This window comes from Poecilia reticulata, chromosome 5, assembly GCF_904066995.2.
Source record: "Poecilia reticulata chromosome 5, P_reticulata-male-v2, whole genome shotgun sequence".
Lineage (NCBI taxonomy): Eukaryota > Metazoa > Chordata > Actinopteri > Cyprinodontiformes > Poeciliidae > Poecilia > Poecilia reticulata.
The window spans coordinates 16,553,872-16,572,259 of record NC_088834.1 but is presented as its reverse complement, the minus strand read 5'-3'; the positions used below and the strand labels follow the sequence as shown (position 1 = coordinate 16,572,259).

The window sequence follows — 18,388 nt, the reverse complement described above, 5'->3', positions numbered from 1 at the left end:
GGTGGGCAAACAAAAACACAACCATTTGTTTACATTTTCGATTAGTTTGAACTTTAAACAAAGATCTTTAATAGAAAACAGCCACAGCTAGAAATACAAAAATTATACAACCAAGAAAAGCGACACCAAATTATTGGAGACAATAATCACACTTTGTACAATCAAGAATAATCAATGAAGGAAAATAACTTTATATTGTTTATTGCCATTTCTAAGCAAAAGGCATGTTAATTTATTTGAAAAGCTTTTAGGTGGACTGGTTCATATAATTTGAAACAAATAACAGCATCAGTTTTGTTTACTTTTGCTTTAAAGACAAACAAATCTAAAACATTTTTTTTAATATAGTACATTTCAAAGTGTAAAACAATTAAAATCTACAAATGGTGCACAACAGCACATTTTATTTTGGATTAAAATATATTAAAGTAAACCTCATTCACTCCACTCATTCTCTTCATACAGAATAATACACATCAATACTTAAAGTTCATCTTGTACACTTGTAAGTATCCAAATGTCAGGATCCAAATCATCACATTTAACAAATTAGAAAATTAAACAATGTTCCCACTTTATAGACAAGACTGCCCTCCAGTTATCATCTAGATGACTTTTATGATGATCCTAAACATAGGACATATATGGAAAATAGTTCTACGGCCTTTCACCAGTGTGACTCATCATGTGCCGAGTTAAATTCCCTTTCTGACAAAAACCTTTTCCACAGTTCCCACATGAAAATGGCTTTTCCCCAGTGTGAATCATCATGTGCTGAGTTAATTTCTGTTTGTGACTAAAACTTTTTCCACAGTTCACACATGAAAATGGCTTTTCACCAGTATGAATCACGAGGTGCTGAGTTAATAGCCGTTTTTGACTAAAAGTTTTTCCACAGGTCACACATGAAAACGGCTTTTCATCAGTATGAATCTTCATGTGCCGAGTTAAATTCTCTTTTTGACTAAAACCTTTTCCACAGTTCCCACATGAAAACGGCTTTTCACCAGTGTGAATCATCATGTGCTGAGTTAATTGTTGTTTGTGACTAAAACTTTTTCCACAGTTCCCACATGAAAACGGCTTTTCGCCAGTGTGACTCATTAAATGCTGAGTTAAATTCCATTTTTGACTAAAACTTTTTCCACAGTTCATACATGAAAACGGCTTTTCACCGGTGTGAATCATCATGTGCTGAGTTAATAGCCGTTTTTGACTAAAACTTTTTCCACAGGTCACACATGAAAACGGCTTTTCACCGGTGTGAATCGTCATGTGCCGACTTAATAGTTGTTTGTAACTAAAACTTTTTCCACAGTTCCCACATGAAAACGGCTTTTCACCAGTGTGAATCATCATGTGCCGAGTTAAAGTCGGTTTTTGACTAAAACTTTTCCCACAGTTCACACATGAAAATGGCTTTTCACTAGTGTGAATCATCATGTGCCGAGTTAAAGTCGGTTTTTGACTAAAACTTTTTCCACAGTTCACACATGAAAATGGCTTTTCACCAGTGTGAATCCTCATGTGCTGAGTTAAATTCCGTTTTTGACTAAAACCTTTTCCACATTTCACACATGAAAAAGGCTTTTCACCAGAGTCAATCATTATGTGCTGAGATAAATTCCATTTTTGACTAAAACATTTTCCACAGTTCACACATGAAAACGGCTTTTCACGAGTGTGAATCATCATGTGCTGAGTTAATAGTTGTTTGTGACCAAAACCTTTTCCACAGTTCACACATGAAAACGGCTTTTCACGAGTGTGAATCATCATATGCCGAGTTAATACATGTTTGTGACCAAATCTTTTTCCACAGATGCCACATGAAAACGGCTTTTCAACAGTGTGAATCATCATGTGCTGAGTTAATAGCCGTTTTTGAATAAAACGTTTTCCACAGGTCACACATGAAAACGGCTTTTCACCAGTGTGACTCATCATGTGCCAAGTTAAATGCTCTTTACAACGAAAACCTTTTCCACATTTCCCACATGAAAACGGCTTTTCACCAGTATGAATCCTTATGTGCCGAGTTAAATTATCTTTGTGACTAAAACTTTTTCCACAGCTTCCACATGAAAACGGCTTTTCACCACTGTGAATCTTCATGTGCCGCATTAAATTCCGTTTTTGACTAAAACATTTTCCACAGTTCACACATGAAAACGGCTTTTCACCAGTGTGAATCATCATGTGCCGAGTTAATAGCCGTTTTTGACTAAAACTTTTTCCACAGTTCACACATGAAAACGGCTTTTCACCAGTGTGAGTTCTAATATGATTATTGAGAGCATATTTGCCAGCAAAACCTTTTTTACAAATGACACATGAGAAACGTTTGCTTCTTTCCTGATTTTGGTCCTCAGCTTCAGCAGGTTCCTGGAAGATGTCTTGGTTCCCGTTTGGTTCTGATTCAGTTTGGTATGTTTGCTCATCAGCAGGAAACACCATGCAGGTATCAGTCTCCCGTTTTAATTCAATCCGTTCTTCACCCTGACTGCAGTAAACTTCTTTCTCTTCCACTTTTATCTGCTGGTGTTTTAGATCTTCCTGCTCTTCTTTTATCTGATGATCTTCTGGCTCTTCCTGGTCTTGTTTTCCCTTCAGAGGTTTTAACTCCTCCTGGTCCAGAGTGGATCTCCTCTCCTTGTGATGAACGCTGCACTGCAGGGAATCTGGAGAAGAAAACAGAGAAAAAGAGTTATTGTTAACTTTACTGACACCTAAAAACACCTAAAAATTCAAGAGCATAGACTACTGTGACATCAAGTGGACAATATATGTGAAATAGGCAACGTAAAAACAACGAAGCCTTACAATGAATAAACAAGTAAAAGATGTTTATGATTCTAACAGATAAATTCAGATTAATCTGGTTGTATGAAACAACGGCTGGATCAAAAAGAAAATGGGAAACAAATTGGAGAGTTTTGCGATTGGTTTGTTACTCGCTATGTCACCAGGGACAACAATTAATTACTAAAAAAAAAAAAAACCTAACTGTGCTCGGGTTTAGGAGAGTTCTCCGTTTTAGGCGCTTCATAAAAATCCTGGATTATTTGACATGTGCTGCTGTGAAGCCTTGACACAAAAGACACATCATTGATGAAAAGTTTGATCTTTATTTGCTTGTCTGGAAAAAAATAAATCACAGCAATTTTTAAGTGTTTTGGACATTAAACATCTTTTATGCATGTGGTGAATTAGTTGAAAAAGGTGTTTAATGAAATAGCTGTTGTTAAAAGAATAAAATCAACTTCTGGCTTGTTATATTCTCTTGTGTTCCCGGATTCAATGATTCCATGTGTGGAAACAAAAGCCAAACAGAGATGACAGTCAGAGCTCCACGTCATACATTTTCAGAGTTTATTCTAACATTTAAAAGTATAAAATCACATCAACAATTCAGACACTTCAAACACACTAAAACAGACATTAATTTACCTGAGACAAAAGGAAAAGAAGAAGAGGGAAAGAAAGACAGACAAGCAAAGACATCTTTGGAGAAATTGCAACGAACAAAATCTAATTTGTTACTCTGTGTAGAAGGTTTTATCTTCTTGTATTTAATTTATTCAAATACGGCGTCTCTTTGCTCATCCAACCAGGACCTGTCTCTGACCCTCTTTCTAAAGCAGGGGTTCCCAAACTTTTTCCTTCTCTGGTGGGGGGCCGGAGTCAGTTTGTAACAGAAAAAGTGTGACGATTGCAAGAGTGCCTAAATGTAAAAAAAATATATATATATATATATTTTTTTTAATATATATTTTTTATTCAAAAAAGTACAAAGCAAGGTACATAAAAATACAGTAACTTGAATTGCATTTGCTTTTTCTTTTAACAACCAGACCCCACCCACCCACATTCAACAGAGAAAAAAAAAAAAAAAGAGAGGGGACAACGGGGGACATTACATGTCAACAACAATTGGACATCATCAATTATAATATATATATATATATATATATATATATATATATATATCTATCTTAGGGCTCTATAGGCTTATGGAGGTGATTCTAGATTTTTAAGATTTTTTAAAGTACTCCATCATAGGGCCCCACACCCTGTGAAATTGTCTTGTTGAGCCTCTAAAAAAGTATTTCATTTTTTCTAATTTCAAGAGAAACATTAAATCAGTGAGCCAAACCGAGACTTTAGGTGGTTCAGAGGATTTCCAGAGTAAGACTATAAGTCTACGGGCTACCAAGGAAGCAAAGGCGAATGCATTCATTTGATCAGTGGATAGCATGTGCTCCTCAAACAATACTCCAAAGATGGCTATTCTTGCAAACGGTTTGATTTTGGTATTAAATGCATCATTCACTGTTTTACAGATGGACCATCTCTGAAAATCAGCCTCCAGTTTAAGCAAGAGAGGTTTGAAATTCTTTTCATAGAGATCAGAGAAGGTACGGGTGATGTGTATGCCTAAATATTTAAATCCGAACTTTGATATATGGAAGGGGAGCGCATTGTCTGGTAGCTGAAGGGCTAAATAGTTAACTGGGAAGCATTCACTTTTAGAGAAGTTTAATTTGTAACCTGAAAAACTTCCAAAGTCATTAAGAATATTGACAATACTAGAAATACATGACACTGGGTCAGAAATATACAAAAGTAAGTCATCGGCGTATAAAGAAATTTTATGTTCGGTATCAAACCTACAAATACCAAATAAATTGGGGGTCGTCTTTAATTTTATTGATAAAGGCTCAATAGCTAATGCACCAATGGCGTAAGAGTGGGTTAAGAGGGCAACCCTGGCGTTTGCCCCTTGAGAGAGAAAATAAATGGGAAGATATCTTATTTTTAAGAACAGATGCTTTGGGTGATGTATATAACAAACGTATCCAGGTTATAAAATTTAAACCAAAGCCAAATTTTTCCAGTACAGTAAACAAATAATTAAATTCCACTCGGTCAAATGCTTTTTCCGCATCCAGAGAGGCAACTACTTCAGGAATCTCCCCAGACGCAGGAGAATAAATGACATTTAAAAGTTTGCGAATATTTGTGAAAGACTGACGACCCTTTATAAAACCGGTTTGATCTGTTGAGATGATGTTGGGTACAATATTCTCTAGCCTTGATGCTAGCAGTTTGGCTAAAACTTTGACATCAATATTAAGCAAAGATATAAATCGATATGAGCCACAATCATTTGGGACCTTGTCTGGCATTAAAAGAGGTGAAATGGAAGCCTCCGTTAGGGTTTGTGGTAAGTGGTTCTGATTAAAAGGAGTGATTAAACATCTCAAGTAGCAGGGGAGCAAGTTGAAGAGAATTTTTTAAATAAAACTCAACGGTATAACCGTCAGGTCCAGGTGATTTGCCACTCTGCATTTTATGAATGGAATCAATAATGTCTTGTAGCTTTATGGCTTCATCAAGGCCGTCTTTGGCTTGCGTATCTACTTGTGGTATATCAATATTATCTAAAAAGGTAATCATTTTGGATTTATCTTGCGGGGAACAAGATGTGTATAGTTTGGAATGGAAATCCTTAAAGGTGTCGTTTATCTCTATTGGGTCTACAGTGAAGGATTGTGGAGTATTACGTATCTGAGGTATTAGATGGGACGCTGATTTACATTTAAACTGATAAGCCAAAAGACGGTCTGCTTTATCCCCATGCTCATAATATTGTCCTTTTAACCAAAGTTGGTGTTATTTCTGTTGACAATAGGTCATATTGGGTCATCAATGTAACCCTTTCTTACTACCCCAACACCTGTTGGGGTAGTAGAATATTGTTGGTCAATTTGTCTTAATGATGCCAAGAGATCGCTTGCTTTTTGCTTTCTTTCCTTACTCCGTGAAATAGAATAAGAAATTTTCTTCCCTCTTATAACTACTGTGTTTCCCACAATATGGATGGGGATATGGAATCAGATCTGTTAACGTATATAAACTCATCTATTTCTTTACCAATGAATTCACAGAAATGACTGTCTGATAGTAAGGATGTGTCTAATCTCCAAACTCTTGGTTGTGTGACATTTTGAGAGAACAAAATATCCAGAGAGACCGGCGCATGGTCAGATTCAACAATAGTATTGTATTCAATTCTCTTTGTAAAAGGGAGAAGTATCTTGTCAATGAGGAAAAAATTGATACGACTATGTGTGGTGAACATGTGAGAAGTAGGAGAATTCTTTTTTGTTAGGATTAAAGAACCTTCATGGGTCAACACAACCTGCCTTATCAGCAAACTCACCAAGAGCAAGAGACATTTTAGAGCGAGTTAAATTTCTAGGGCTAGAGCGGTCCATAGCTGGGTCCATAACCATGTTGAAGTCCCCCGATAGAATAAGACTATGTCTATTTAAGTCTGGGAAAAGAGAAGTGAGTTTATGTATAAAGCCCACATCATCCCAGTTTGGGGCATAAATACTAGCTAGAATTACAGGAGAGTTAAACAGCGACCCAGATACCATCACAAATCGTCCCTGAGGGTCAGAGATGACCCGAGATGGTGTAAACAATATTTTTTTGTGGATCAGGGTGGCTGCCCCTCCTGCCTTATTATTAAAGTTAGAGTGGAAACTCTGTCCAATCTAATTCCTCTTAAGCCTGATATGGTCATCCCTCTCACATTCCAGGTAATGAAACATGTTGGAGTTACACCTATATCTGCCCTGACACTATCAATGTTGTGCGACATATGACATCTTCAAAAATGAAAAGCAGGTTGATCACCCCCACACATCTGTTAGTAGCAAACAAAGACAACCTAAATAATATAAGACAGCAGAATGAAGTCTCCGTCCAAAAAAAAAAAAAAAACAGTCTTAAAAATAAATCTCCCTTTAACCCCAAACTGAACATATCCTATGCCCGACCTCGGAACATGGGCAGACTGCAGGTTCTCTTCTAACTCCTGAACCTTCCGATACACCCTCTCCTCTTAACTTGTGAAGACCCTATGACCTTTTTACCAGGGATGGCTTATATTAGTTGAAACCATTCCGGTATTAAAATTAAAGGCATACCGTCAAACATACCGTTAATGGACATTCAGTTATGTTAAGTAAATAGGTAAAAGGGAAAGAAAATATCCAAAATTCTCAAAAACAATTAGATTACCCAAAATAGACTTTGGCGAAAGTTCACATACGTGTCAGAGCATCTTCCAAGCAGTAAGAAGGTGTCCACACAACAGGTACACACGACCCGACTAGTCCGTGTCAGTCCTCTTCCCCAAACACCAGCTGATTGCAGTAAGCTCGTGCTTCTTCAGGAGTATTGAAGTCGAGGGATTTTCCCTTATGGAAGACTCGTAGAATAGCTGGGTAACGCAAGCGAAACTTGATCCCCTTCTCGTAGAATGCTTGTTTAATGCCGTTAAATTCAGCACGTTTCCTCGACAGAGCAGCACTGTAGTCAGGGTATATTCTCAGTGTAGCGCCCTGGTAGGTGCTTGTGTGCTGCCTTGCCCACTGCAGTAGCCGTTCCTTCTCCTGGTGTCTTTGAAAGCACACCACAAACGGACGTGGAGGCGGTTAGCATCGCTGGGTTTTGCGCCCACCCTGTGTGCTCGCTCCAGCACCGGGGCTGAGTCGAACAGTGCGTTGCTGCGGGTGAGCTCCATTAGCGCATTCGTCATAAAGTTAACAGTATTCCCCACACCTTCGCTGCCTTCTGGAATGTTTATAATCCTCAAGTTATTGCGGCGTGACCCGTTTTCTAGATCCTCAATACGATCCAAGAGTGCAGCATTTTGGCCTTTTAGAGCTTTAACGGCAGATTCGGCAGCACATATTTTCTCAAAATTATCACCTGCGAGTGATTCTGAAGCGGTTAGGCATTGTTGTATAGAACCCACCGTTTCTGTCAGAGCACTCACCGAAGCTTGTAACGGCACCAGTGATTCTTGAATGAGGGTAGAGATGTCTTCTTTTAAACTTTCTCGTTACTTGGCTAACTCTTGTACTAGTTGGGTCATAGTTATTCCGTCGCTTTTGGAAGGGCTAGCGTCGGAGGCCATGGTGGCTGGCTTGCTAGCAATGGCGTTCCGCGTGGTTATCGAGGAGATTTGTTTTTGCTTGGAGGCAGCCATTAACCGGCCAAAGTCGTCCAACACGGTAATGTGCACAAGGTACGACAATTCTGTGGTAAAGTTATAAGGTTTGGTCACGTAAGTTAGAAGTTGGGTCAGAGCTCCTCACACTCGCTGCCTACTCCTTCATGACCCAAACCGGAAGTGAAAAATATATTGTTTTCCAGAAAGCACAATCAAATAACATTCTCTGGGTTCTTCACAGAACAAGTCAGGAAATAAATAATAACACTATTAATGAAATAAATAATAACTAAACAACCCTCTCTGGGTTCTTCACAGAAAAAATCCTGGAAGGATTATAGTCCGTATTTTCCGAACTATGAGCCGCACCGGACTAGAAGCCACAACCCCAAAGTTTTTTGTTTTTTTTAAACCAGTAAACATACAAACATACACATCTAAGCCTCAGATATCTCTGCTGGTTTTCTACAACGATGCAGAAGAAGCAGAGGGGGGCGGACACCCAAAATTTGAGTCATAACAGGTCAATTGAATATCACATTTATTATGGTCGAAAAAGAAAAGGTTGCCAAGATTAAATTTAACAGAACTTATTACGGTAGTTTCCGAACGGTAACTGTAACAGTAAAAGTGCTGATCCTTTGTGTGGCTACTAGCATGTGCGAAATCAGTGGTCCCAACCTTTTTATTACCGCGGACCGGTCAAGACTTGTAAATTTTGTTGCTGCCTGGGGGAGGGGGGACTATAAGCCACAACCCCAAACAGTCAGATGAACAGTCAGATAAGGCTACTGCATGTTGGTGTTCCCACTAAATACTGAATAGGCCCTATTTGGGTTGTCTTGGCCCTTTTATTGCAGCCTGTGGAGTTTTCCCTGACTTGGAACGAGAACACGACCTGTTGAATGTGACAGGTAGCCAATCAGAAAGCGCGGTGACATAAGAAAAGAGGGGAATCCCAAACAGCTGACATATCGCGCAACTGAGTTCGCTGGATATCGGAGATGATATGTGGAAATGTTCATTATTAAATCTAAAGGTCATTATTATGTTTATTCAGTTAAAAATGTTAACTATGAAAAAACATATTCACCTTTAAATCATAGTGCAGCAAATAGAGCGGCTGCACCCGTCGTCTTTTATCCACCGCCTTTTCTTTTTATTACATCTTTTATCTCTTAAAATGAGTCGACAAACTATCATTACTGCTTCTACATCGTCATCCGTGTTTGGTTATTCTAAATTCCTGCTATGTTGGGGGGTTTTACTGGATTATCCTCTGGAATCGGAATGTTCGTGACTGGAATCTGTTTGTGCCGTGCGGCTGAACACGAACCGATCAAACCTGTACTTTAATCAGCTCTGTGGTCACAGAGATTTGGCGAATCGGCCAACAATTCTTAAATCTTGTCGTCTAAACCAGACTTAAGACTCACAAGCTCTTCTCCTCTCCTCTTGACCACTGCCCAAACGCTCTCACTCTGGTCGCTATGGTAACATTTATATATCCCTTCAAAATAATATACAGAAGCGCCACAAAAACGAACATTTTACTTTTGTGAAAATTTTAACTCACGATAATGACTAACGGGAGCCCTGAGCTTGTTTCTCTGCAACGAGACGGTTCCATCTGAAAGTGATGGGAGACAATAACACCCGAGCTGTGTTGCTTGAGCACAGCCTGCTTGGTCTCTACGTGGCAAAGCAGCTTGAAGCTTGGTCACCGCATGTTACGCAGAGCGGGCTTGTAATGTGGGACTCACCTACCGGTCTGGGATAAATCCATTCTCCTGTCTCTTCTCTGGGCATTTTCCCCTTTGCAAAGAAACTTTCCAAAGACATCTGATCTGTTTCTTAGTCATTTTGCTGCTTGTGGGCTCAATGTTGGCGCACAAGTAACCGAGACTTCCAATGATTCACTTCCTGCTAAAGAGCCCCCTGGTGGTTGAAGAAAAATCCACATATAAACGGCTTATAGACCGTTTATACGGAAAATACGGTAAATGAAAAAAAAAATCTGAATGCTCCCTGGTACTGTTCAGGGGGCCGGACCAAATGTGGAGGGTGGCCGGATCCGGCACGGAGCCATAATTTGGGGACCACTGCTCTAAAGCCATTTGTCCCCATTGTCTAAATAAAGTGGAAGCAGAGCTTCTCCGGAACTCCTGCTGTTTTATGGCTTTCACAGATCAGTGTGAAAAGCTGCAACTATTCCTGATTTGTTTTCCCACTCAGACAAAGGGCAGATCAAAGATCTTAGCAAATGATCTGCTGTAACTACAAGTAAAATAATGGTCAATAGGCCAGAATAAGTTATTAATTTTACAACTATAATTATGCTATTTTAATCAAGACATGTCAAGTTTTTAAAACTAGCTTATTTTAAATTTATTTTCTTAACACTGTAAATTCCTGTAAATTGGGCCCATGAATCCAGCTGATGAAAACCTTAAGAGATTCAGCAGCTGAGATTCATCAGTGCAGTGAATCCGTCTCTCCTTAGAGACATTCCCCACTTCTTCCTCTCATTGTCTTTATGAAACCTTCCAAACAAAAACGGGAGCTATCTTACTTTAGACAGAGGGGGAAAATTACATACAAATAACAGTTTTTGCCACTAAGTGTTTCCCCACTAAGAACAGTAGCATAAATCAATGCTGCTGCTTCGCTCTCTGGTTACATTGTGTTGCATTCAATGTTCTCGGAAAAAACTTCAGCCTAGTATTTGGACCGACAAAAATTCGCAACTACAATTTATTTATTGCAAATTATTAAATTTTCCAACCAACACTACTATTATTTTATGTTGCTTGCTTTACTAACCTTCCGCTGTATTGTTCACATTTCTGCTGTTTTCAAAAGTAAATCTCAGTAATTAAAGGAAAAGAGCCATAAAAAAGGTAATTGGCTCCATTTTCTCTCTACATAAATAAGCTATTCTCAGTGTAATTGTGACGTCTGCGTTCATTTACCCGTTAAAAAAAACATTTTATACGGGAAAAGCACATTTACTAAAATGATCCTCATACAGAACGGTGCATACATTAACCTTCATCCAAACGCTGGTGTTTCCTACCTATCCGGTGTAAGATTATCTGGGGAGTCCGGGAAAAATCAAGCAGTCTGCGCTGATTATCCATCTCTTCCTCCGACTTGACGATGATTTCTTTAAACTCTGTGAATTGTTGAGAGAATAAAATTTAAAAACTTTTGCACGGTCTCTCTCTCATCTCCCGGATAACGGGGCAGCGTGTGTTACAGCCTATCCACACAGATACACAAAAAGCAAGCCATCGCTTCTCAAGTTCAATCATACTGATTGAACAGTCAGATTCATATAGTTCACACAACTCATCATAACAGTGACAGCCAGAAACACGAATTACCTGACAGAGACACTCACCAACCGCCAGTGATCAAAGAAGAATTGAGGACACTGACTGCTCCTGCAGAGTGTATGAGGAGACCCTGTTGCTCTTGTGTCACATTTCCGGTGCGCCCTCTTTTGTTCAAGAAGGGATGGACTCGTCTTTACCATACAAAAATTAAGAGAGCGCTCCTATCGGAGGGGAGGGAGATTTATTGACGGAGGAGAAAGTCCGTTTTTTGTCTACACAGGGCATTTTGACTACTTCGCGAGGAAGAGTTTTGTTTTTTATCTAAACACAGAGAGAAACTTTGCCCTCAAGAAGACATCTCCGTTACCTTCTCTGAGGAGAGCCTCGTGGTCACACAGAGGCTGAAACACACACTTTGACCCGGTAGATATGAATTCACACACTAACCACACACTATATTTTAAAATATAGAAATCTACAGACTAAATTATTTTAATTCAACTGTTATGTTTTAAAAGAAATATTTTACTATTCACAATATATTAATTGAAGCATAGATCTTAAATTTAAGTTTTAAATCTACTCATAACAATATTGATTTTGTTAAATATTAAACATGTAATTAAATTTAAGGTTAACATTCAAACTCGGATAATTAACCCTTGTATGTAGAAATGGAGTCCAACCGACCCCACACATGTAAAACTTGTATCATTTGCAATAGTCCTCTACGTTTTTCTCAGTCCTCGCACGCACAAGGGTTAAGATAATTTCAACAGAATGTTTTTTCAGCAGCTCGTTGATAATCTCGTTTAAACTGGACTAAAGACATTTTATTAGGGAAACATTCAACAAAACAGACCACGTGCCATGCTCTTTGTCTTCTTCTGAGTTTTATTGGCAGATGGCAACTGACTTAAGGTGCATTTACCGCCACCTACCAATCTTTTGCAGGTGTTTAGAGTTACTTTGTTGATTCAGATGATTAGGTTTACTGCTCGTTCAGAGAACCTTTTCATGATATGCTAATTTTTTGAGATAGGAATTTTGGGTTTTCCTGCGCTGTATGCCAGAATCATCAGTATTAAAACAATAAAAGACCTGAAATACTTCAATTGGTGTGCAATGAATCTAAAATATATGAGTTTAATTTTTATCATTAATTATGGAAAATAATGAACTATCACAACATGCTAATTTTTTGAGGACATGTATAACATTTTTCTTTTGTTTTTTGGTGGTGGGCAAAAAAAAAAACAACCATTTGTTTATAGCTTTGATAAGTTTCAACTTTAAACAAATATCTTTAATAGAAAACAGTCACAGCAGAAAATAGAAAAATTATACAACCAAGAAAAGCGACACCAAAGTTTTGGAGACAATCACACGTACTTTGTACAATCAAGAACAATCAATGCGGGAAAATAAGTTTATATTGTTTATTGCATTTTCTAAGTAAAAGGACATGTTAATTTATTTGAAAAGCTTTTATATAGACTGGTTAGTATAATTCAAAACAAACAGCATCAGTTTCATTTACTTTTGCTTTAAAGACAAACAAATCTAAAACATTTTTTAATATAGTACATTTAAAAGTGTAAAACAATTAAAATCAACAAATAGTGCACAACAGCACATTTTATTTTGGATTAAAAATGTATTAAAGTAAACCTCATTCACTCCACTCATTCTCTCAATACACAATAATACAAATCAATACTTTAAGTTCATCTTGTACATCTCTAAGTATCCAAATGTCAGGATCAAAATCATCACATTTAACAAATTAGAAAATTAAACAATTTTCCCACTTTATAGACAAGACTGCCCTCCAGTTATCATCTAGATGACTTTTATGAGTCATATGAGTTATGAGTTATAATAGTTCTAGGGCTTTTCACCAGTGTGAATCATCATGTGCCGAGTTAAATTGCATTTTTCACTAAAACTTGTTCCACAGTTCACAAATGAAAATAGTTTTTCACCAGTGTGAATCATCATGTGCTGAGTTAATAGCCGTTTTTGACTAAAACATTTTCCACAGTTCCCACATGAAAACGGATTTTCCCCAGTGTGAATCATCATGTGCTGAGTTAATTTCTGTTTGTGACTAAAACTTTTTCCACAGTTCACACATGAAAACGGTTTTTCACCAGTGTGAATCACGAGGTGCTGAGTTAATAGCCGTTTTTGACAAAAAGTTTTTCCACAGGTCACACATGAAAACGGCTTTTCATCAGTATGAATCTTCATGTGCTGAGTTAAATTCTCTTTTTGACTAAAACCTTTTCCACAGTTCCCACATGAAAACGGTTTTTCACCAGTGTGAATCATCATGTGCTGAGTTAATTGTTGTTTGTGACTAAAACTTTTTCCACAGTTCCCACATGAAAACGGCTTTTCGCCAGTGTGACTCATTAAATGCTGAGTTAAATTCCATTTTTGACTAAAACATTTTCCACAGTTCATACATGAAAACGGTTTTTCACCGGTGTGAATCATCATGTGCTGAGTTAATAGCCGTTTTTGACTAAAGCTTTTTCCACAGGTCACACATAAAAACGGCTTTTCACCGGTGTGAATCGTCATGTGCTGACTTAATAGTTGTTTGTAACTAAAACTTTTTCCACAGTTCCCACATGAAAACGGCTTTTCACCAGTGTGAATCATCATGTGCCGAGTTAAAGTCGGTTTTTGACTAAAACTTTTCCCACAGTTCACACATGAAAATGGCTTTTCACTAGTGTGAATCCTCATGTGCCGAGTTAAAGTCGGTTTTTGACTAAAACATTTCCCACAGTTCACACATGAAAATGGCTTTTCACTAGTGTGAATCCTCATGTGCCGAGTTAAAAGTTGTTTTTGACTAAAACTTTTATCGCAGTTCCCACATGAAAACGGCTTTTCACCAGTGTGAATCATCATGTGTTTTGTTAAATTTTGTTTTTGACTAAAACTCTTACCACAGGTCACACATGAAAACGGCTTTTCACCTGTGCAAGTTCTAATATGACTATTGAGAGCATATTTGCCAGAGAATCCTTTTTTACAAATGACACATGAGAAAGGTTTGCTTCTTTCCTGATTTTGGTTCTCAGCTTCAGCAGGTTCCTGGAAGATGACTTGGTTCCCGTTTGGTTCTGATTCAGTTTGGCAAGTTTGCTCATCAGCATTAAACACTATGCCGTTATCAGTCTCCTGTTTTAATTCAATCCGTTCTTCACCCTGATTGCAGTAAACTTCTTTCTCTTCCACTTTTATCTGCTGGTGTTTTAGATGCTCCTGCTCTTTTATCTGATGATCTTCAGGCTCTTCCTGGTCTTGTTTTACCTTCAGAGGTTCTAACTCCTGGTCCAGAGTGGATCTGCTCTCCTGGTGATGAACGTTGCACTGCAGGGAATCTGGAGAACAGAGAAAAAGGAGTTATTGTGAACTTTACTGAAGTAAATAGGAGAAATAGTTTAAGATAGAAATGAATAAAAACACCACCTAAAACTTCAATAGCGTAGACAGAGATACTGATTAGTCGACATCTTCAGCTGACATTTGAAGAATTCTCAAATGAACGGATTTTTGAAAAATATTTTAATACAAAACTAATTGTAGTAGATTATTGTTAATATTTAACTGTAAATTGCATAATTTCAAGATACCGTATTTTCCGGACTATAAGCCACTACGTTTTTTCTGAGCTTTGAACTATGCGGTTTACAGTCCGGTGCGGTTATACGTGTATTTTTCTTCAACCACCAGGGGGCTCTTTAGCCGGAGGTGGTTGCTACCCGTCCCCTAGAATACGGACTCATAGGCCTGTCATGATAACAAATTTTGCTGGACGACTAATTGAACCCGATTGAACAGTTATACCTAGGATTTCTGTCGGCTAATGTGTGGTCTCTTAGGTTTTGAAAATGGGCCGACAACTCGTGTTGTGTGCGCTGGGTTAGGGTTAGGGAGTTGGCTGGATTATTCAGATGAACTTTAGTGAATAAATAGGATGAACGAATCATACATAATGATATACAAAAAAGTGTAGGAATTCAGCTAACATAAGTCTTTCTGCGAAAAAAAACCCCTACAAAATTCTTTCTTCGTCCATCTTCAAGTTTTTCTATTAGTTTTAAAGCATCATGGAATATGTAGTCCATTTGCCGAAGCCAGTCAAGTACACCTGGCTGCAGCAAACAGAAAGGGGCGGGGACGGACCACTGTCAGTCTCTTACCTTATTTGGAAATGGGACCATTACTCTCCAGAAGTGAAGGGGGCGCCATTTCCTACGTTATCCGCAGTCCCCGTTTTAATTTTCTTTTGAAATCTGTGATATATCTTCATCTGTAGGAAGGAGTTTCACTCTCAGCATGTATTTCAACTTCTCTTTTTTATTTACTTCCGCGCAGCTCACAGCTTTTAACAAATTCCGTAGCTTTCTGTGTACTTCTAAAACTGCTCCTTAGTCACATCTTTTCGGGCCTACTACTGCTTCTACTGGCGTGGGGGTGGTAACACAACTAATATAATTACGTCACTAAATGAGAATACCACAAAATCTTTTTTATTTACTACTAGTTTTGCCATTACTTGCAACATGAAAGATAATCTTCTAAAATACCATATTTTTCTTCAGGATGTAAAGCTAATTAGGTGACATAAACAACACCTTTATACATTATAAATAATATCTATATATCTCCATCAATGACAGGAGGAACAAAAGAAATAAGACATGAAAAACAACATTATTAACAATAAAAATACCATATACAATCTATACATAAGAAATTTAATTGAGCAAAAGTCAATAACGAACAAATAAATTAGGTTCACAGACGAATAACCAGGGTTGTTAAACAAGCAATAATCCACATTTTTGTTTTGCTGGTAGAGTCCTAAATATAGGAAAAAATATGATTAAACTATTTAGTCTTCCAAGGTGAAAATTTTTCATTGACTCTAAAACAATAAAATAAAACTCATTAATAGAATCAGAATATCAACAATTTGTGCATCAAGTAAAACATTTAGCATGCTATAGGTAAATGTTATTTAATTTGGCTAAGAATAATTATTGCACTGTCAATAAAGGACTTCTAATAAATGTTCTATAGTTACCAGAGAAACACAGTAACGCCTTCATGAGCTCAAACTGACAAAAAAAAAAAGGATGGATGCTCTCTGCTGAAATATTTTATGCTGTCTTCCATGTTCTTTCAGAAAACAGTTGAGACAGAGTTCTTTTTTGGTTTTGTTCAGTATTTTGTTCAGTATTCTTAACAGATTGTCTTAGTCTGCAGCTCATGTGACCAAAAAAACCGGAAGTGCTATTAGTAGGTGCGGTGTCACGATTTGAGCTCGGCAATGCTGTCTCAGTAGTTAAAGTAAAAGAGCCATAAAAAGGCCATTGACTCCATTTTCTCTCTGCATAAATAAGCCATTCTTACAGCGTAATTGTGACGTCTGCGTTCATTTACCCGTTAAAAAAACATTTTGTACGGGAAAAGCAGCACATTTACTAAAATGATCCTCAAACAGAACGGTGCATACATTAACCTTCATCCAAACGCTGGTGTTTCCTACCTATCCGGTGTAAGATTATCTGGGGAGTCCGGGAGAAATCAAGCAGTCTGCGCTGATCATCCATCTCTTCCTCCGACTTGACGATGATTTCTTTAAACTCTGTGAATGTTTCTTCAGCAGCAGTTAACTGCTCGTTGATAAATTCGTTAAAGCTAAACTGAAGATATATTTTTAGAGAAACATTCAAACATTCATTGAAACAGACCACGTACCGTCCTCTTTTTCTTCTTCGTCCACTTCTTCTTCTTCTTTAGACTTTAACGGCAGCTTGCATCCATCATTGTTGCACTACTGCCATCTATTGGATCCTAATGTCTGTACCTCAAATTCCCATAATGATCCCAGTATTTAAAAAAAAACAAAAAATCTTTTTCCCCTCAGTGCTATTTAATCACAATCAATCACATTCTCAAATTTCAATTCCCTATTAAAACCTAATTCCGTTTTTAATAATCTTATTTGATTTGCGTATTTTCTACAACTAATAAAAACATGTTCCATCGTTTCTATGGTATCACACCAACTACATAAACCAGGAAGATGTTTTTCCATCTTAGAAATAGTTCCATATAAAAAACTGTGCCTTATTCTTATTCTATTTATAATTATCTTCCCCCTCCTGTTTATTTATCTGATCCTTACTACATCAACTGTATTTTGTATCCTATATAAACGCCTTTCATTTATTTAATTGGTATCAGTGTCCTCCACCCATTCAAAAGCTAGTAATATAGCACTGCATATATACTCAAATAATTAGATGTTCTTTTTAAAATATTAATCTTTAATTTAGGAATCACTACTGCTATACTGGTTGCTTCATTTTTTGGGTCTTTCAAAATATCAGTATAAATTTGCAAATAATCATTATATTTATTTTGTACTTGATTGTAAAATTCTTGGCAAATATCTATTGTATTTCTTTTCTTAATATTTGATATAGTGATCTGTCAACATTAATGTATTTCCATGTAGGACTCAAAGGCCACAATACTGGTGGACTAAATGTTTATAATATACATTAAATATTTTTACCCTATCATCCCCAACACACCCAAAACTACCTATTTTCCAGACTATAAGCCGCTATCCCCTCGCCCCCTGGCCTTGAACCATGCGCTTATAGCCCGGTGCGGCTTTTCTGTTGATTGTTCTTCAACCACTAGGGGGCTCTTTAGCAGGAATTGAATCATTGGAAGTCAAAATTGGAAATAAAAGAAGAAATTTTCATTTAGACGAAGCACATGCTAGCAGCAGGCACGATGGAGAAATTTCTTCAAACTCAGGTTTTAAGTTGAAGGTTATCGATCTGGCAGTAGTGGAGGGAAATAAAGCCGCTGCACTCAACGTGAACGAAACCATGGTTCGGCTTTGGAGACGCAGGGCAGATTTATTTAGGATTCTCCCTCTGCTGTCCTCTGCTGGGTCCTTATGGAAAACCAA

The 18,388-nt window shown here is 37.6% G+C and overlaps 1 protein-coding gene across 5 annotated transcripts; it reads right to left on the bottom strand.

The window, feature by feature from the left end:
• Nucleotides 1-41: 41 nt before the first annotated feature.
• LOC103465201 (uncharacterized) lies at nucleotides 42-17,415 on the bottom strand. 5 transcript variants are annotated; one of them, XM_081607165.1, is made up of 3 exons: nucleotides 17,158-17,397; nucleotides 16,946-17,072; nucleotides 42-2,681 (listed from the first exon to the last, which is right to left on the bottom strand). In XM_081607165.1, the coding sequence occupies exons 2-3, from the start codon at nucleotides 17,007-17,009 to the stop codon at nucleotides 658-660; spliced, it is 2,088 nt and encodes a 695-aa protein (XP_081463291.1). In that variant the 5' UTR covers nucleotides 17,010-17,072; nucleotides 17,158-17,397; the 3' UTR covers nucleotides 42-657. The 5 variants fall into 5 exon arrangements, with proteins under 5 accessions (XP_081463291.1, XP_081463289.1, XP_017160130.2 ...); XM_081607163.1 differs by lacking the exons at nucleotides 16,946-17,072; nucleotides 17,158-17,397 and adding exons at nucleotides 11,109-11,207; nucleotides 11,436-11,566; XM_017304641.2 differs by lacking the exons at nucleotides 16,946-17,072; nucleotides 17,158-17,397 and adding exons at nucleotides 11,109-11,207; nucleotides 11,419-11,539.
• Nucleotides 17,416-18,388: the final 973 nt, after the last annotated feature.